Source organism: Peromyscus eremicus, chromosome 17 (assembly GCF_949786415.1).
Source record: "Peromyscus eremicus chromosome 17, PerEre_H2_v1, whole genome shotgun sequence".
In the NCBI taxonomy this organism is placed as follows: Eukaryota; Metazoa; Chordata; class Mammalia; order Rodentia; family Cricetidae; genus Peromyscus; species Peromyscus eremicus.
The window spans coordinates 13,368,292-13,389,241 of record NC_081433.1 but is presented as its reverse complement, the minus strand read 5'-3'; the positions used below and the strand labels follow the sequence as shown (position 1 = coordinate 13,389,241).

Genomic DNA, 20,950 nt, shown 5'->3' with positions numbered 1-20,950 from the left:
CAGTAAAGAGCAAGGGGGCTGCAGAGCAGCTTGGGCCTCTGAGATTTATCTCTGAAGGTGGGGCAGCCTGGCAAGGAGTTTGTTTTGTCTAGGAAACCTCAGAGCATTTGGAGAACTTTAGCTGGTCCCAGCTGCATCACTGCACCCCTGCCCGTGCTAACAGAAGGACTGCCTCTTGGGCCTGAGCAACTCTGCAGTTAGAACTATGAGTGAACTTCAGCTAACAGTCAAAGCAGAACACTGCACGTCAGCACTGCACTGCTGGCCACCTTCTCCTGTGCAGCCATGGAGCTACTGTGTTGTAAAGGCTGCCTTGCAGTCTCCTAGCATGACTGGCCATGAGGAAAGACGTATAGGCCGCACTTTTTAGACATTAACCTCATTTTTAAAAGAGGAGAAAGAGGCCAGGTGTGGTGATGCACACCTTTACTCCTAGCACTTGGGAGGCAGAGAAAAGAGGATGCATTTCAGTAAGAGAAAAAAAAAATAGTATTCTTACTTTGCAACATCTCGAAAGGCAGACCTAGAGAGAGGGGTGTTGATCTATCCACAGCACCCTAGCTTAGGTTTTAGGAGGTGAAGGAAAACCAGAGGCAGCCAACAGGAGTAGCATCCAGGCTCCAGCTGCACTGCAGCCCTGGAGAGAAGCCCTGTCCAGGGAAGAGCTCTCACACAGCTGTGACATATGTAGGTACCATGTACCACCACATTTCCAACTAGCTGACAACACAGCCCTCTTTCCCAGGAGTGTTCACCCAAACGGTCTCCTCTCAATAGGAAGCTTGGAGGACAGATGCTGTCCATAGACTCAGCAGCCCAGGGAATGTTATTCCTTCTCACCTTAGCTGTGTGCCTTGCCGGCCACAACCATGCCTCTTTTCTCTGCAACCTCCAACAGGAAAAACTGTGTTTTCACTCCCGACAAGTCCTTTTATTGGCACCCCCCAACCCCCAAAAAACAGGAAACAGAGATTCTGTAGCCATTTTGAAAGATTAGAAACGTACAGCTTTTCTCCCACTTCAAGCTGAACTGCTGAAGACCAGTTTATGCTTACAAACTCTCGTACCTGCTGCACTGCCAAGATGGTTGGCACTGGGATGGGAAGGGCTGCCTGTTGATTGACTGGACCCTGATAACGGAATGCAGCTCAGATTTGAGATGCTACTTCCTACATTATATTTGGACTTTTAGGCTCTTGAGCACTTCTGCAATGTGTGGTTTGTATATGGAGTTATTGTGGGGCCAAGGGACATAGTGAACCCCAACTACTTAACAGGAGAACTGTGTCGGTAAGCAAGAATCTCTTGCAATAGCTAAGTCTTGGCAGAATCTGGCCATGGAAAATGCAATCAGGAAAGAATCACTTTGCTGTAAAGCCATGTGTTAGTGTGCACGTGTATGTGTGGATTTTAATACACCCGTGCTCACATGCGTAGGCCTGTATGAGTGCGTGTGTGTTTGTGTATGTAATCCAGAGGCTGGTGTTGTTTTGTGAGCAGGGTCTCTCACTGAATCTCACTGGCTGAGCGGCTTCTGGGATCCTCCTGTCTCTTACCCACCCCCACCCACCCCTGTGCTGGGGATACAGACTCCTGCTGCCATGCCTGGCTTTTAACATGGCTGGTGAGGATTCCAACACAAGTCCTTAAGCTTTCAGAGCAAGCCCTTTCCCCACTGAGCCATCTTCCCAGTCTCTGTGAAGTCACTTTAACAAGTCATTATTAATTGTTGTGTATACTGTCCAAATACCAAGTGAAGTGGTGGCTGAAACAGAAGGGGCTTCAGGAGATAACTCTTCTTTACGCCCTTTCTCTTCCCGTTCTAATGATCTGAAGAGTCAGGCCTGCCCTGAATCGTGTTCTGTCACTGTGCAGTTGGAATGCATGGGTGTAGTAGCTAAGAGGACGAGTAAGCAGAGATTACATGAGAGAGCAGGCTCAGTGCAGTCAGAGGACTTTTCACAGTAATTACGTCTGCTTTGTCTCCTTCTCAATCAGCTCAAATATGCTTTGGGGTCAGTTCTTGTTTCCATTAACCTCTAACTTTTATGGTTCACTAAACCCTAGATTTGATATGAATGTAAACATTTTGTGTAGAGGACGGATCAATGTCTCTGATGGGGCAGAGAAGAGGAGCTTGTGAGTCCCTTTGTCCCCAGCTCCTCCATGTGCAATGCTCTTTTCAAAGTGTGTCTGGACCATGAAATCAATCTGGGATCTTTTTAAATTGCACATTCAGCATAAAATCTGAGGGTTTTAATTACAGATGAATCAGGGGATGAGTAGAAGTTTCCAAGAAGTCACAGACCACTAGCAGGGTGTGGAGATTTGGGGTGAGGGGGCAATCCATTGAGTAATAATTCTCTCACCTATTAAAAAAACTAATATAGTTATTGACTCCATGTCAACGACATTAAATGTGTAAATACATCATGTGCAGTTACCTATAGGAACAAGAGTCAAGAAGCATTCTGGTGACACACTGTCTAGCCATGAGGCCTGGGGAAGGCATTCTGCTTACTGGGTCATGCACAACATAAGGGCTCCTAAGTCTCTTTCTGACACTCAGATGATTCCAGTCTGAGACAGCCAACAGCCACAGGGGCATCATGGAGGTGCTAACACCTAACAATGTGGAGGTCAGACTGCATTTTAAGTGCATATGGATCTTCCCCCTCAGCTGGTATTTGAGTGCCACCTCACATTTGGCAATTTCCTATCGTGTGATGGCAGAGATGCCTGGCTCCCTGTTTCCCAACGTGTGCAGTGGATTGGGAGTGTATACCCGTCTACACACAGAGAGAGACTCATCGCTCAGAAGTGAGAATTTAAAGGAGAAAGTAGCATCTGCCTCCCAGTCAAGGGCACATGGAACCCTTAGCATCTGTCCAGGGCTGGTGGTGCTGGGGGCAGATCTGTCTGTTTTGTGTTCAAACTGTACCTCAGTCAGTGACCAAACAGCACAAGGCCTCTTCCTCACTAGTACTATTTAAATGACCCAATTTCTTTTTCAATCAATTCCACTTACATATAAATTAGAAAGCATCTGTTAGTATCTTCCCTTATAACTAGGAAATCTAGCAACTCCTGGTGACATGAGCTTTGGGGTAGTAAAGAACTGCTGTTGCATATTTGTTTTTTTTTTTTTTTTTAAATCTTTTCTTAGTATAAGGTTCAAGGCACTCGTCATGTACCTTCAGCACTGATTTAAGAGGTTAATGTCAGCTATGAAGCAGTAATAGAAGCATGGACAAAAGTCCAAGCTGTATATCAGGTACGGTCAGATTATCTGCATGCCAAAACAATTGCTCAAGAGCCCCTAATAAAAAAGTTCCAGAGAAATGCTTTCCTCAGGAATGCATGAGTTAATCAGACATGAAGATCTCGGACAGTTCAGCTCTGAACACAGACATGGTTTCCAGTATCTAGAGAGGACAGAGTGCACTTTGGTCATCGTTCCTAAGAGAACAGACCAGACCCTTTCCATTGCAGATGGAATTTTTCTTTGGTGATTTGGCAGATGCTGAAGAATGGAGTACTATGTGGTGTTATCAGCTCTTCCATCCTGAGGTGGGCATGGCTGCTTAGATCCTTTATGAGCTTGTGTCTGTCCTGAGGTGATAGAGGATCCTATGTATCCTTCACTCTTCTATCTGTACGTCACAGCACATCTGAACGTACTTGTCAGACAAGCTGGGTTTGGTGGCTCTAGCCTGTAATCCCAGCACTCCAGAGGCTGAGGCAGGATGATTGCTGGGAGCTTGAAGCTAGTCACTTCTACAAAGCTAGACTCCAAGACAAACAAACGCAGAGATTCATAGGTGGTGCTTGGCATTCATTTAAAAAAAACCAAACAAAAACAAAAACAGGGTCTCTCTTTGTAGCCCTGGAACTTGTCATGTAGACGAGGCTATCCTCAAACTCAGAGGCCCGTCCGTCTCTGCCTCCCATGCCTTACATTGGACCTACTGTACTTCCTCTGAATGACTGACATTTTAGTAGCCACAAAGTAGAATACTCTCAAAAAAGGGAAGAAAACAAGTATACAGTAAAATTTAAGGTTATATTTGGAAAACAGTCCAAAAAATTCCAGGTTTAGTCATTAAGGCGTTCAAAATACATTCTAGAACACAGGTGCAAAGTCGGGCTTTGGTTCTGGAGTCCTAAAAACAGATGTATTTTCAAGTCCTAAATAAGCTCATCATGGGAAGGGGTTTCCCGACTTTTTCAGCGGCAGGCTTTATCGTTTTCTCCCTTTCCCTCTGCCAACTAAAATGTTGATGAGGACTGATATTGGAAAGTGAACAGGAGCAGGCTCTAGCCGAGAGTCTTCCTAGAAATACCAGCTTTGGAAAGAATCTCCATGGCTTCCTTCTCCCACGAGCCACCCTAACAGTCCAAGCTTGACTCTGCTCGAAGGCCACGGTCCACACACTCACCAGGACAGCTGAGCGTGTGGGAGACAAAGTCAGCATGCTATTTTTAGCAGGCGGTGAAAGGAAAGCCCACTTTGGAACTGCCCTAGGGGTGAAGCTTTCCCCAAAGAGGGCCGGGGAACCCAAGGTCCAAATGAGACGTGGGAGAGATGGAGTGTGTCCCAGGAGGTCGGGGGAGACCTTGTTCCCACCACCCTCCATGCCAGAATGTGTTTCCTTTTCTTGAGTGACTTTGTAGGCAGGTGGAAAGTTCTAGAACACTTATCTGTTGGGGGGAAAAACAGGAGGACCTATATTCTAGAGGTCTTTCTACGCTTGCCTTGTCTCTCTTGTACAGGAGCTAAAATATCTTCCACATCTATAGCAGTGGATACAAGGAAACGGCACTGAAACCCCAAAGGACTAACACTGTATACTACTTAGCCACATACTAAGCTACTGCTGTGGTTGGGTCATACTCAAACTTAACTCGTCAAGATTTGCCACTCATCATGATGCCTTTAAATGCAAGGTGTGTGGCTTTCAGCTGAGGACCAACACTTCCAAAAGTAGTGGAATAAGGGCAGTGTCATATATAATGTGGCAAATAATCAGTTTTTAGAGACAGGGTTTCTCTGTGTAACAGCTCTGGATGTCCTGGAACTCACTCTATAGCCCAGGCTGGCCTTGAACTCAGAGATCCGCCTGCCTCTGCCTCCCGAGTGCTGGGATTAAAGGTGTGCACCACCACCTCCCGGCTCTGATAACACTCTTTTAAACGCAAGATGTAGCACGTTTGCTAGAAGATCATTTGCCCACATGGAATCTCTGAATGTGTTTACCTGGGAACAATTTATTCTATGTCAGGTGCTGTGTACCTGATAGTTGAATTTGGCTCAGAGCTGCTGCCTCTGTATGCTTATTGGTTTCATTAAAATAAAGCAAAGGCCGGGCGGTGGTGGCGCACGCCTTTAATCCCAGCACTCGGGGAGGCAGAGCCAGGCGGATCTCTGTGAGTTCGAGGCCAGCCTGGGCTACCAAGTGAGTTCTAGGAGAGGCGCAAAGCTACACAGAAAAACCCTGTCTCAAAAAACCAAAGAGAGAGAGAGAGAGAGAGAGAGAGAGAGAGAGAGAGAGAGAGAGAGAGGGAATAAAACAAATTCTAGATCATGTGGGATGAAGAGAAGATGGAGGCTTCTTTACACACTTCCACACCACTATAGCTTAAAGGGCAGAACTCCTGGGAGAGGAGTCAAGATGAAGACTTCCCAGTCAAGGGACTCATGACAAACACCCAGCACCTTGTCCTCTTCTACTGCAGCAGGAGCCTGAGGTGGCTGAGACTGAGGATATATATCATCTTGGGCTTCTGCAGAATACCACTCCAGTGGCAGAAGTTGCAGGTTGAATGGAAAAGGGGCTCTTGTCACATGGGCTGCAGAGACAAACACTGGCAGCATGGGTAGGAGCCCCACACCTGCATGTCTTAATTTCATGGTAGACACCCTTGCAGGTGCAGCAGACGAATGTGCATGAATCACTTTATAGGAGCAGTAGGCTGTATCAGGCCTTATACAGCCGCAGGTGGGACTTCATCACATAGTGGAGATGGTGAGCTATTCTCACCTCAAGTACGACCCTGAGTTGACATGTGGAAGGACAGAGAGCGCTTCAAAGAGGACACGACATTTGGCCCGATCCTTTAGAGGCTGCCTTCAACTGCAGATCAGCAGTCCTCCCAGGAAACTCTTGCAAGAGCTGAGCATGGCTATTGCTATCATTAGAAGCCAGAACTGCTTGGGTCCTCTCTGCTCTCTGCCCTCAGGTTAAATAGGAAGCACGAGAATCAGGTGGTTAGTTGGGTGGAGGCACATGATATAATGTCCTTCCGAATGTGAACTGTTTTGATGGTTGTACTAGTTGATCAGAGCAATCACAACTGCCATACACCGAGTGACTTAGGGAACAGAAATTCATGCTCCCATGGTTTGGAGGCCAGAATGTGCTAGGTCAAGGTATTGGTAGGTATGGCCCCTCCTGAGGCCTGGGATGGTATCTGTTCTGGCCTCTCCCGGGTTTCTGGAGGCTGATGGCTGTTTGGGGGTACTATCACCCACTCTCTGCCTCCAATGTCACATGGCATCTTCAGAGGCTGTCTCTGTCTCCATATAAACATCTTCTTGTAAAGATACTGGCCATGTTGGACGAGGGGCCCACACTATTTCAGTATGACTCTAGCCTAATTCAGTATACTCGAATGGCCACAACTGCAAATAAAGTAACATTCTGAGGTCCTTAGAGATAGGATTTCAGCTTGGATTTAGGGGTAATACAATCCAAACCTCAACAAAGGAATATATATATATATATATATATATATATATATTCCTTAAATATATATATATTCCTTAAATCAAACAAAAAATTAATGTAAAGGAATTAAGCTACACATTGCATCCAGCAGATGTAACTCTACTTTGAATCACTTGCAATACCCCTTGGACTCTTTGACATTTTAGTAATTGGCCTGAGTCTTCCTTATTTCTCTCACTGAGTATCTTCTAGAGCAGAAACTAGAGCCAGGGATAGCATGTCGGAAGGCACACAGCCTGCCCTTGTGAGCCTTCAGTGAAGGACCACTCATGGGATTAGCATCAGCACTCAGCATAGGAAAACCAGCCATGGAGCTCTGAGAAACGGACAGCTTCTTTTATCCACATCACGTGCAGGGATGTCAGTTAAGACTGCTTCAGGAGGCTACCATTGACTTGGAAGTCTGAGTCCGTGGAACTTTATGCAGCAGCCTCAAGAAACTGGTCTAGCAAGAAGTGAAGTGACTTGGTAAATTGTGTCCATGAGCTCTCTCCTGTGAAGGCTGTGCTAACCTGGCTCTTGGCTATTTCTTTCATCTGCTGGGTTTTGCTAATGGCAGAGGATTACTTGTGTTTTTATTATTTTTATCTATGTGCTGCTCCGTTGCCTTAAGAAACTGTCAAGCTGTTTTGAAAGCTGTGGGGAAGGTACAGAAAGGATTCTCATCAGCTTCTACCACAACTGGGCTGGGTGAGAATTGGTATCACCAGTCCAGGATGCCTTCAGAAAAATTTAAAATGGATCAAGACTCCAAATGGATCAAAGACTTCAACATAAAAATGAGATACACTGAACTTGATAGATGTGAAAGTGAGGAACAGCCTTGAACTCATTGGTACAGGAGAAGACTTTCTGAACAGAACACCATTAGTATAGGCACTAAAATCAACAATTTATACATGGGACCCCATGAAACTGAAAAGCTTCTGTAAGGCAAAGCACACCATTACTAGGGCAAAGCGGCAGCCTATAGAATGGGAAAAGATTTTTAAAAAGTACACATCCAGTAGAGAGCTACTATCTGAAAATATATAAAGAACTCAAGAAACTAGATATCAAGAAATCAAATAACCCAATTAAAAATGTGGTATAGATCTAAACAGAATTCTCAATAGAGGAAACTCAAACGGCGGAGAAACACTTAAAGAAATGTTTAACATCCTTAGTCATCAGAGAAATGTGAATCAAAACTACTTTGTGATTTCGTTTTACACCTGTTAGAATGGCTAAGATCAGCAAAACAAGTGACAGCTCATACTGCTGAGGATGTGGAATAAGAGGACCACTCATACATTGCTGGTGGCAGTGCAAATTCATACAGCCATTATGGAAATCAGTGTGGTGTTCCTCTACATTCAACTATACACCTCTTGGGCATAAACCCAAAGGATGCTTCATCCTACCACAGAGACATCTGCTTAACCATGTTCATTATGCTCCCACCCTCCACAGTATTATATAAGACTAATATTTTATTATTGTCTCATAATATTGTTCATGCTATTAAAATGATTCTTTAGTCCAGCATTTAAAGATGTTAAAGTAAGAGATTTCTTACTCCCTTTTCTTCCCTAAAACATCCCATGCTGCTGGGGATGGAACGCAGGACTTTGCTCATGCTAGGCAAGCAATCCCAATCATGAGCTCTTCATAGCAGTCACACTGATTCTCCCTTTCAAATGTTTGCAAGCCTTGCACTAACACCGAAGCTCAGGCCACCGTAATATCTGCTGTGAGGGACCACAGCAGCTTCTCTGGCCTCCTCCTTTTCCACTCTTCACTCAGAGTTCTTTCTAGATCAGAGTGGGCTACTCCCCTGCTTCAAACTCTCCACTGGTGGGTAGGGTCCAATTGCTGAGCAGATGCTTTAGGAGTGAGTTCCGGGCACCATCTAAAAGTTTACACCTTCACCATCCCTCTCTGTTCAACTACAGTTAATTTCTTTTAATGCCCGTAATGTTATTTTCCTTTTTAAATTGTACAAACAATTTTCTCAGCATGGAATGTAGTGTCTCTCAGTTTAGTTTGCTCTGTGGGGCAAGTCGGGATTGGGGTGATGGCTTCTTTTTGACTAAGTAAATAGCTGGGAGCAAAACCAACATTGAAATCATTCTCACAGTTCATTTAACACTCACTTGCTTTCCCTGGGGGCATGAACTTCACCGCCGGTGCCACCAAGCCATGCCTTTGGCACAGCATCCCTTTGCCTCTCCAGAGTGGGACCTTGCCGCAGGCAGCTGGGTCTCAAATGCCAGTCATTTTGGAGGCTGATAACACAGATTTCTGTCACAAAGCACGGCTCATGTCCTGTGGCTGGTAACTGTACTGCTGTGTATGCTGTGCACACTAGATGTGTGTACCTGCGTGCACTGACGTTAAGGCTCTGTCCCTGATGCGCTATTTTACATTATGACTGACAGCCGATTTATATCTTAAACTGCCCAGTGTTTTTATTAATGACTTTATTGACTGTCTTGCGGGTCACTTGTTAGAAGACCAGCAGGGGGAGCAGGTGAGCATTAATAGTGAATTTGATGTTAGCATTCTGCAATAGGTACTTTTCTTGCTGTTTTCTTTCGGCTTAGTATTTTATTTTAGTCAAGACTTTTTGGCATATAAACTAGAGGAAAAGGCCATTTAAAGGCATCAGGATTTTGAGAGAATGTACATAATTTCTTTTTCTGTAAATATTCTACTAGAATAGTTTTTAAGACTTCAAAAACATTACTGCATTTTTTTTTCCCCCTTGAGGGAAACAGATGTCAGGAACTGGTACCTAATACTTAATAAATGTCCTCTCTTTGTGGTCTTTGTCCAATTTGTTTCCTTTTATTTTCTCCTTTGTGCCTGTCTTTCTTTGACTTGTGCCCTTGCCTGGACTGGGAACATTTGGAGGGTGTGCTGGCGGGTGCCAGACTAGGGGCTTAGGGAAGCGTTTGAAAGAAAAGCACAGAATACATACAGCAGACAATCAGGAAGATCTAGTCATTAAGAGACAACTGGATCCATGCAGGAACAAGGACAGCATGGGGTCTTTTGTGCACCTAAGTGCAAGCATCATGACTGCTTATAACCTTGACTATAACTTTTATGCCCAACTATTTATCATAGTTGTGATACAGTTTTTCAAAAACTACTTTTGTCCATGTAAGTCCGTAAGCAAATGTAAGTTCCCACAGAAAGAGTTTTCATATTAACTCAGCCAGATGGATGGGAATAGCAAATGAGGGTCATGTGCATTTTTTAAAAAATAACCTTGACATAAGCTATTTATTTATGTGAACTTATAACCAAGAGAGATAATATATCTAAATGTGAATACTTATTATGGCATTTTTATCTCTTTTTAAAAATGTTTCTCAATAATTAAGATAAAATTTATAAATTTAGATTAAAAGAAGATTGATCTAGATGGCATTAAGCCACTTGAAATGAAAACTCATTCTGTGGAGAGATGGAGACAGTTCATTCAGAATGGCTATGAGGGGAGGCTGGACACATTTCTCAGGAGCAAAAGTTGGTCTAGATGGATTTAATGTAAAATTTTAGCTAATAAACTCACCTCAAAATATCAAGTACTGTGTCAAAGCAAAGATTTAATTCAGGTCATGAGTGAAACAGCCATCACTGGCACATGAATCTTTTACAAAGAACATTTACCATTTCTCCCTCCGGAGAGGAAATGCAGAGATGTTAGGCTGGCGCTCACTCGTCGCTAGAGAATTGTACTCACCATTTTCTCAAAGCTGTGATTTGTATCTGTACCCTTCTGACATTTGTTTCTTTGATGGAGAGGTAAATATTCCACAAAAAATATTAGAATGAAAATATTTAAAAATCAAACAGTGTTTGAGGTAACTTTATACAACAGGATAATTATATAAACTGAAATCTTCCTAAAAATTTGAGGAATTTGTGGTGTAATCTTAAAAAAATATTTACTTGCATATTTCTCAAGTTTCTAATAAATAAAAAGCTCCCCCTTTCAGAGCCTGTGGGCTCTAGAAGATGCAGTGTGGCTGTCAGATATGAAAGCCCTTTAACAGGATGCTCTGCTGGGTCCTGATGGTGCAAACTGTAAACAATTTGAGACTCTTTTAAGTTTCTTTCAAACAAAAATCTATCCTATCTAAATGTCATTCAGACATGATTTCATGGTAAACACTCGGATAAGAGAGTGAGTGAGCACCTGGTACCTTTTGATATAACTACACAGGAATGGCAGGCATTGAGAGGTCACATGATCTTCTTCCAGCCCCTCACTCTGCCCTCATATGCACCCATCAACAGACCAGGTCTGTAGCTCTTTGTCAAATGGAAGTCACACAGCTGGGCTGAAGATGGGGACTGAGGGTGACAGGCCCAGGCTACAGACCCTGTAGTCCTTTAACGTACTTGTCACCATCTACCCGGAGATGAAAACATGCTGGCGGTGGGCGGAAATGGCTGTTTCCCAGGAAAGGAAGTGGCCTGAAAACACATCTGGCAGACCGTCCTTCCCTCCTTTGGCAGTCAGAGAATGATTTTAACAAAATATTCACTTCCTCACCTCTCACAAAGGTGAATTCCACAGAGTCAATGCCCAATTCTAAGCCAGTGACTTAATTATCCTCTAAATATACCGGGTCAGCTATTTTATGTCAAACACTATGTGCATACAGCAAACATAAATAAATAAACACACAAACACACAAATACTTCCAACAAGAACAGGAAACTGTGCTCCAATTGGCACCATATTTTATTTCACAGGCCCATCACATTCTTAGCTGTGAATATAGGATGAAGCTAAAGAGACAGATTGGGAAGGAATTATGAAAGCCAGAAAAATGAGCATGTGGGGTCAATGTGAATACACAGCTAGCCAAAACATGGACACACATGCTGGGCTTCCAGGGTCTGGATTCTAAGTCTCCACTGATGAATGAGTCTGTATACTCACACAGGGCTGCCCCCTAATGGTGATCACAGGACTGCCCCCCTCCCCATGACCACGTCTGCACTATTCACAAAAGCTTGTACTTCCATGCAGCACCCCAAAGCTCAGTTTGGGGTCGTGATGTGGATTCTGTCGTTAGGAGAAGTATCAGTTACCATACAGGGGTGACAGCCAGCACTAAACAGCAAGTCTCAATCCTTCCCAAAGGAAGTTGGGTTTTTGCCTTGTTAAAATTGGAGTAAAAAATTATTGTTCTACGGGCATGAGGACCCATGCATGTATGCACACACACATGCATGTATGTACACAGGCATGCACGTATGCACACATATACATCCCATGGCTTTAAATTCAATGGCATTACATGAGTGAAAAAGAAGGGTCCATGGATGCACTTGGCTGGCAGGAGTCTTTGCTTCTCACCCCAGTGAGCCTTGATTTCTTCATCATTAACAGGAATAAAAAACTCCATGTGTATTGATAGATCTGTGTCCCTCTTTGAACTTTTCTTCAAGGGGCTTTCCTCTGGTACTTTTCTCAAATTGACAGCTGGGGATTACCTCACGGGACCCCACATTCTGGGCTCCATATGGGCATGCTGGCCGCTCGGGAGTGGTGGGAGTTGGTGTGCTGACATTTTTGCTGATGGCCACGGTCTGCCTTTGTGTTGTTCAGATCGAGGTCGACACGCACTGAGTAGAAAGAAGCCATGCCAAGGCTGAAATATTATTATCTCCCCCCAACCCCTTGTATGTGTTGGGGGGCAGTTTTAATTGTTCCCTTGATTCTCATTAATGGCTGTAGACAACGTGAAGAGAATGGTAGAAACTTCCCTGGCAAGTTTTAGGTCCAGTGAATGCCTAATGCTTTTCCCTGCAGATGAACTTTGAGGTGTATAGAGAAACATATCAATTATTTGACAATTCTAAAGATGCCAAGGGCAGGAGGAGAGATGGCCAAGAGGTCCCTCAGTTCTCTCCTCACTCTCACATGCCAGGCGCCCGAGAGTCTCAAGTGTGCCATTCTCACTGCAAAGACACAGTGTCCCAGCTTCACCCTGTAGGGTAATTCAGCAGAGTCTCTCATATACCAACAAGGCACTTTCCAAAACTCCAGTCCAAGCTGGCCAGATGTGTCTGTGCCAGTCAGCACGCCAGGGCTGTAGGCAGTGATGGCATGGAAAGAGGACTCTGCTGTGCCTGGTGAGGGTACAGACAGGGGACTGGCTCAGAGGGGCTGCCTAGCTCTGCAGAGAATGGCTGGGATCCAGATCCAAGGGCAGGGGAACCCATGCCCGTAAAGGGTCTGAGTGCTCTGTGCATTTTTAATAACACAGGCTTTTGTAAAATGTCCTTTGTTATGTGGTGAGGGCTAATGTTCTTCCAGGTCAGTCGAGACCCACTTATCTAACAAAGACAAAACTCATAGTGACATTCTGTAAACTGGTTCACCCTGACAGTGGAGGCCATGGGAGCTACTCACAAATGCCCTCTGGCATGGGTCGCATGGCAGCTGCCCACTTCATGTTGATTTAAAAGTGGGAAGTACCTGGCTTCCTAGGATACTATTTCCACAGAGCCAATCATTTTTGGGGTGACTCTAGGCAAACTAGAGGCTCTGACTACTCTGACTCCAGGATTCTGATTGCAGGGGATCTGTGAGAGATTAGATTCCTGAAGAGTTGGGAAAGCCAAAGCCTACAAGGAGACCCTGATTGGGATGAAATGATGCTTAAGGGTCTTTGTGACGCATCCTTCCCTACAAGACTCAGGGTTCTTTGTGGAATAATGTGCAGAAGGATTGTAAGAACCAACAGCAGTTGATAACATCAAAGAAGCAGTGTTTTCCAGGCATACAGGGCTGATACACATGTGAACTCACACTGATTGTGATAGCATGCATAAGGCCTGTGCAAGCAACAGCCATCCAAAATCGCAGCATGGGGGTGGGCTGCAATCCCACCATGAGCTGAAGAGTTACTGACATTTGACAACAGCCGGGAGGAGGGAGAAGCAATGATTTTTAAATGATGTGACCCTGTTAGGTTGAGCACACAGTAGGGCAGGCTCCACTCTCAAGACTAGCTAGGCAAGAATAACTGGACTGAACAGGGAGGAAGAGAAGGAGAAGGAGGAACGGGAGGAAGAGGAAGAGGAGGAGGAGGAGGAAGACGAAGACGAAGACGAAGACGAAGACGAAGACGAAGACGAAGAAGAAGAAGAAGAAGAAGAAGAAGAAGAAGAAGAAGAAGAAGAAGAACTTGTTACCATCATTATCCTCTCAAAGCTGGGTAGGAGGGTGGACAGGATGGTTATGGGTGGGTGAATATGTTCAAAGTACATTGTATGAAATTCCCAGAGAATTGATACAATTATTGTGGTTTTGTTTTGCTTAAGGTCTTTGTAGATGGTTTCCTTTCTGGAAACGGATAACTATGTCTTTCTGGTACCATCAAATGGCTTAATGAGAACTGGAGACAACTCTTTTTTTTTAATGATCATTGGTGTTTTGCCTGCATGCATGTCTGTGTGAGGGTGTCAGAAGCACTGGAAATGGAGTTACAGACAGGTGTGACCTGCCATGTGGATGCTAGGAATTGAACCCGGGTCCTCTGGAAGAGCAGCCAGTGCTCTTAACCACTGAGCCTTCTCTCCAGCCCCCAGAGACAGTTCTTGAGAGGATAAATGGGGCTGTGAGGTTTCAGCTGATGACATGGAACATGGCAGAAAATACGCATAACGACGGAAAAAGGCCGCACCATCGCTCTGCAGAAGCGTTGGGGCCGAGGGCAGCTTCTAGGAAACCAGTGACAATATCCCTCAGTTTGCCTCTCCACCTGCTTCAGCAATCCTGTCAGCAAGTGACTGAGGGAAGCCAAAGGTTCTGTGGAAAAGGAACACTCTGGAGAATCACAGAAAAGGGTGGAAGGGCCCGAGCATGCTTAGTCGCTACCCCAAGCCATGGTGGGAATCATTTGCCATTGGCTGGTGGCGCTAATAGCATGGCCCTTTTGGTTTCTGCTGGCTTCCCTGGAGCTGGTGTCCCATGAGGGTCTCCTGTGAGTTCTCCTAGCAGTCTAGCTACAGTCCAGACTGTGTAAGCCCCTCTGAGTTCCTGTGGCTCTGGGGGCTGCCACACTGTGTCACTCCTTGCTCTGTGATGGTGTCCCTTTCCTAGCACTTCAAAGTGTCACTCCTCCTTGGGCTCTGTACTAGACCCTGGCCTGGCATCTGCCACACTGTAAAGTGAGGGCCTTCTTTTCACCCTGGATGCAGACTCAACAGTGAGTGGCCTCACTGAATATGTCCCATTTCCAGGGTATGGATTTGCTGACTCCTCTTCCTGCTTCTAACTCATAACATATTTGGGTGTATGAGTTAAGTTTTTTTTTTTTTAAATAGCACCCATGCACATGTGTGTTTGTGTGTGTATTTACTTTGTTTTGTTCGAGACAGAGTCTCCATGTAGCCCAGGCTGGCCTTAAGCCTGCAACAATCCTCCTGCTATATAGCCTCCTGGGTGCTGGGACTGCAGGCATATGCCATTATACCTTGCTCTAATCCCTACATTCTTAAATGATTGAAAAATATACAAAAAAGACTATTTCATGGGTGTGAAAATAATAAAAAATGTAAAGTGCTGTGTTCACAAATAAAGCCCTCTTCTGGCAGGTCAAGAGCTGCCCAGCAGCTGCCATGATTTGCTGATACACTCATCGAGACTGGGTAGTCCATAGAGCTCGAAGCCTCTACCATCTTATTCCTCAAAGAAGCCTTGCTGACTCCACTTTTAATCGTTTCCATTTTAGAATCTATGAAGAACAGCTCCTACCATGTTCTGGGGGCACCGATGAGGACAGTGTCCATAGCAAAAGCACAGAGGCCTGGTGTCCTAAGGAGCTGGTGTTGCCTTACCCTATGTACTCTCATAGTGCTCTGCCTATGGTCCCCTTCCCTCCCTGTCCCACGATCCCCTCTGGATCAGAAGTTCTGGTGTGAGTCACCCTTTGCCCAGCAGAGTGTTTCACTTGCTACTTGGTATATCTCTTTTTCCATGTTTCTTCTTGTAAAGCATCTTGATTTGCCTGGAACATTATTGAATGGTCCCAACCTAAACCATATATTAAAGCCTTGAATTGTGCTTTTCCAAACAAACAAAAGAAAAGATCTGCACCCATTGCTATTGCCTCGCTGTGAATCAGAGAGGAAGTGTGGAACCGCGGAGCTAATGTCTGATGGTGAACAAATTAATCTCCACTTAATAAATGAGCCAGTAGGAAAGGGAGTTAGCAATCTTAAATTGTGCCTATTATGGATCAACTTAATCCAGAAAATTCCACAAATAATGGCTCCTATTTTCTAAGTAGGGAAACTGAGGCTGAGAGCTGCTTAGCTTTGTTAAGTACACACAGCACTGAAGTTAGGCCTGCCTATTCTCTCCTGGGTGTTCTGAGTAGGGATGTCGGCATTAGTGAACCATGCATCATCTCTCAGGAGTCAGACCTCCTCCCCTACTAACTGTCTGTGCGAGCGTGAGTTCTGGCCTTTCTGAGCCACGGAACTCTCTAGTAGTTTGGAATGCCTGTGAGTCCCTTCTAACAAGTGTGAGGCTTGAGGAGTCTGTAAGAAGGATATATCTCCACTGATGGGAAAGGATGGTTGGCTAATTCCTCATTTATACAGGAAAAGCTGAATTTCAGTTAGAGCTTGGTGAAGAATAAAGACACATTCTTTTCTTCTCTCCAAGTTCATGGACCCCCATCATATCTGCCTGTGGACTTTTGGATAAGGACCCCTGTTCTGGTGGCAGCTTGGGAGCCAGTCTGTTAATAGGATGTATTTTAAAAAGATTTAACTAGGTCTCTTCTAAACTGATTCTGTGAATAACAAAATTCTCTGTGCAGATTCCAGATTCACCTATGATCTAAAGTCACGACTCTTGTAACCTCCAGAAGCCGAGCATGTACACTGTGGAGCTTCCTGGGTTTTCTGGGGGCAGATATGGTCCTGAGTCAGTTCACTGGATCCTGGAGATCGCACAGGATCGATCTCTGGAGCATTAAGATCTAGTTATGAAGGGGGAAGTGAGTCTGGATCAGCAGAGCCACAGGGCTGGAAGCGCTTTAGAAGTCAGCACAGCCCCTGACTTTTATGGCCAAGGGATTTAGCACTTAATTAAAAGGGAAAAGTGTTTTGCCTGAGTCCATTGACTGGGACTAATTTAATTAATAACATGTCACAGAACGATGGATCCCTGAGCAAACCCCAATACCGTAAACGACAGAGTATGTGTTCCCTCTAGATACACTTCATTTAAATATCTACCGTAAATTAATAGATCATTAATGAAGCCAAAGTATTTTAAGCTTTATTTGTATATTTAAATAGCTATTTTGTTTTAAGTTACAAACATGTAAGTGCTGAGAAAATGATCTTGGTAACTAGATTCAATAACATCAAACTGGGTTAAAATAAAAATTATGCATAGCTTAGCTAATAGTTAAAAAAAAAAATCAAATAATACCAACAGGACTATACCCTGCCCCCCTTTGAAAAGGCACAGTTTACAAGAGCTGGCTGGTCTTACTCTTTATATTTACAATAACAAAAATAAAGTCCTGTTATAGCTGTAGTTTTATTCCTACAGGAAAACACAGAAACTTTCACTGTGTTTTAAAATTAAAGTCATTACCTCAGATACTCTGCAAGCTTAGCCAGCGAATGAGCGGACAGACAACAGAGCCCCAGCTTCTCTCTAGGAAATAATTAGGCTGGTGCCTGTGACATGCCCAGGGGCCTTGTGGCTGGTCCTGGTTCCCAGAAGGCTTCTGCAGTGCACAGTCCTTCGGGGCAGCAAGCACTACGCTCTGATTTTTCCTGTTGCCTGGCTAGTGACCCCCTACAGGAAGATAGTGAGTGAGCCAGGGGGCGGAGCGGCTGGCTGCACATGTCTGGCTGCTCTTATCAACTTATCATATAAGGGAAGGAAAGTGATTGATTCGGATACTGACACTGTAGACTCGGGGTAGAAACAAAGAGTCTGTGCAGACCTCTGGAGTGAGCGGGGCTGCTCCTTCCTCTGCAGGACAGCTCCCTCTGTGCCGAGGGGAAAGAGAGGAGAGAGCCCTGGGAGTCAAGCCTGCTTCGGGAGCGGGAGGAGAAGGCTCTCACTGATGGACTTGTTCACGCAGCACAGCCCTGTGCTCTAGACAGCAGCTGAGGGCTGAGGACGCATACGTGCCTGCAAGTTTGCTGAGCTCACAGTTTATAACCCAAAAGAGAGAAAGAATGTGGCAGATTGTTTTCCTAACTTTTGGCTGTGATCTTGTCTTGGCCTCAGCCTACAATAACTTTCGGAAGAGTGTGGACAGCACAGGGAAAAGGCAGTACCAGGTCCAGAACGGGCCCTGCAGCTACACATTCCTCCTGCCTGAGACCGACAGCTGCCGATCTTCCTCCAGCCCCTACATGTCCAATGCCGTGCAGAGGGACGCACCCCTCGACTACGACGACTCTGTACAAAGGCTGCAGGTGCTGGAGAACATTCTAGAGAACAACACACAGTGGCTGATGAAGGTAGGAAGGTGGGCTGGCTCTGCTGAGCAAGAAGTAACAGCTCTGGTTTTATCAGGGACTGGGGCTATGGAGATGGGCTGCAAGCATCCTTGAGTGAAGGATGGCTTCTTTTGTGCTGTCCTGGAGTAAAGTAGTCATAGGGTGAAGAGCAATAAAGGGGCTGTCTGAAAAGAATGCCAGTATCTGTTTGGAAAAATCCCTGAACTTAGGAATCTTTACTAGCCGAGCAGAGGAAGTGTGCCTCTCTGCAGATCCGCATGCTGCTATGTTTGAGTAGCTGGGGCTAAGTGACACCCATTACCAGGATCTTCTCAGCGGGTTGTAGGCATGTGAGGGAGGCTGTGAACAAGACAGCACGGAGCCAGGAAAAACGTGACAATCATGTTAATTACGGATACTTAAGGGATGGAGTCAAGTGCTTTACCAATTTCCTGAATTTCTTTACGAAAATAGATTATGACTCTTGGTAAAAGAGAGGAAATTAAATAAAGCCAACCTCGTGTTCTCGGAGTCTCAGGGCTGTGTATGCCGTGAAGGGGTTGCCATCTGGAAACGGGCTGTATTTCCCAAGTGTCCCGGAGACACTGCAGCCCGGTTCAGTTCCAGAGACAGGCTGTGAGCTTGTCCCCACGTGGGGCTGTGATGCTCAAGTCACGCTGGGCTGAGAGGGTCTGACAGTTTGTTCTCGGGGCTGTAACGATCTCTCTGTTTCATGGCCTTTTTATAGAGCGTAACCAAAATAAGACATCGAAAGGTCTGTTTTGCTTTCACAAATGATTGTTTTCTACAAAACCTCAAATGACCCTGGAGTTTTCTTTATGTGAACCATATGTATTCCACAGGAAGTTGAAACAAAACATGTAGATAGTAGATGAATCGTTAAACGTTATGACAATGCCATCACATGCTTACAAGGTAATTACTGTTAAAGTCAGATAAATCTTTTCAAAGATGGAGGACTTCATTGACTACTTCTTCCCAGAAAAGCATAATTTATTTTTCTCAGACTTCTCCATAAACTTTTGGTTTGATACCCTTCCTTAATCTGAGAATAGAGCTGTGTTTCTCATGCATACCCAACTTTCTGAAGCAGACAAGCTTTCGCTGGAAACTAGAGTCTAAATGAATGAGTGTTGCCAGCCCTAATCTTGTGGAGAGAGGGGAGTCGTTCAAATCAAAGAACAGAAAACAAAGACTCCCCAGGACTACAGGCAACACAACAGAAAAATCCTCCTCAGGACTGTTTTTCCCTGAGTGATTTCTTCAGCTTTCCTCCTTTCCAAAATCCACAGATCTCTGAAGGCTGCCCTTTGACGTGTGTGACAACACATGTTCCAACCGTAGTCTGGGGTAGTGAGGGGTCCCGGGTACCTGCTTATCTCTTTGGGTTTCTTTGGCAACTGTCATGCTCACTTTCGGGTACCTTCCACATCTACTGTGGCGGTGGGGATATTGGTGAGCAGAGCTCCACAGAGGGAGGAAGGCACATCCTTCCAGTAAACACTCTAATCTGACGACTACCAAGTCCTCTGCTAAGATAAACAGTCACCAAACGGGGGGAAAAAAATGTTTTGCTGAGGGCAACGCTGCTCTTTGCTCAGCGGAGCCTGGCCTGGGTATACCTGGGCTTGTGTTTCCTGCACGGGGAAACCACCCGCGTTGTGGGGCTTTGCAAAGCAGAGAGAACGGGAGGAGGAACTCAAAGCTAGGTGGCCGCAATCTCCTCCTTCCCAGAGTCTATTAGTAAATATTTGAACAGTAGCACAGTGGCATCTCAAAAGCCCTTCTTCCAGTGGTTGAGCCAACTGTCACGGAGGGCGGCGGCACGCTTATCTGCTCATCAGTGGCGGCACCTGCTCCCGTCAGCACCTGCTCTTGCTCTGAGCGGTGCACCTGAGCAAGGCAATTTGCCAGCTCATTCACTTGGTTTATGGGCTCCAGGCGTGGAGACAAAAGCAAAAAGTAAATATGAAACCCACTCGGAATGATTAAATGAAATCTCTCTGCTTGTTTTTCTCCTCCGTGTTTTGGCACCTGCAATAATAAACACTGCTTTTCTCTGAGGGAAGAAAATAACGTCTAATGGAACCACAGATAAGCCTGATAACTAAAAGAGCAACAACATGACCAACACCTATTTATAGATTATCACAGAAAGAAAAAGCACGATTCGGTTTCATTGTTTCACGTATTTTCTCTTGAGCTGTTTTTAAAAAGGTTTCCTTATTTCCTTGCCCTCCCTGATCTACACACAAAACTCACCCAAGAACCATTCAGCTTCCAGGAGTTTCAAAAACTTGTCAGGAAGGAAAATAAAGGCACAGTTTCGGTGAGTTTGGCAGATGAACAGCACTTCAATTTCTGAGCGCTAAGCACAGCCCAGGGAGTTCAAGCTAAGAAAGCTCCATGAACACCATCAAAAGGGCCCACACTGCCCCTTTAATCTGTCATGCAAAGGAAGTGTCAGCCTTCTGAATGAATGTGGGGGGAGCACATGAATGGAACAATACAGGGGAAGGCTCACTCTCCATGGCCTGGTTAAGCAAGGATAAGATAAACTCCTGCTTGCCAGACCCCACTCTACCAGGTGATCGACCATTAGGACAAACCTCTGTCCCAGCGATTTCAAACACATTTCATACAGCCTC

The 20,950-nt window shown here is 45.1% G+C and overlaps 2 protein-coding genes across 3 annotated transcripts in view; one reads left to right on the top strand and one right to left on the bottom strand.

Annotated features, from left to right (window-relative positions):
• The window catches only part of Mcph1 (microcephalin 1), a 204,099-nt gene that overhangs the window by 43,928 nt on the left and 139,221 nt on the right, over positions 1-20,950 (bottom strand). The window lies entirely within an intron of this gene.
• Angpt2 (angiopoietin 2) overlaps positions 17,727-20,950 on the top strand; it is a 51,054-nt gene continuing 47,830 nt past the window's right edge. Inside the window, exon 1 of the mRNA XM_059245033.1 lies at positions 17,727-18,302. Within this exon, the coding sequence (XP_059101016.1) occupies positions 18,015-18,302 (288 nt within the window). The 5' untranslated portion in view covers positions 17,727-18,014. The remainder of the gene's footprint in view (positions 18,303-20,950) is intronic.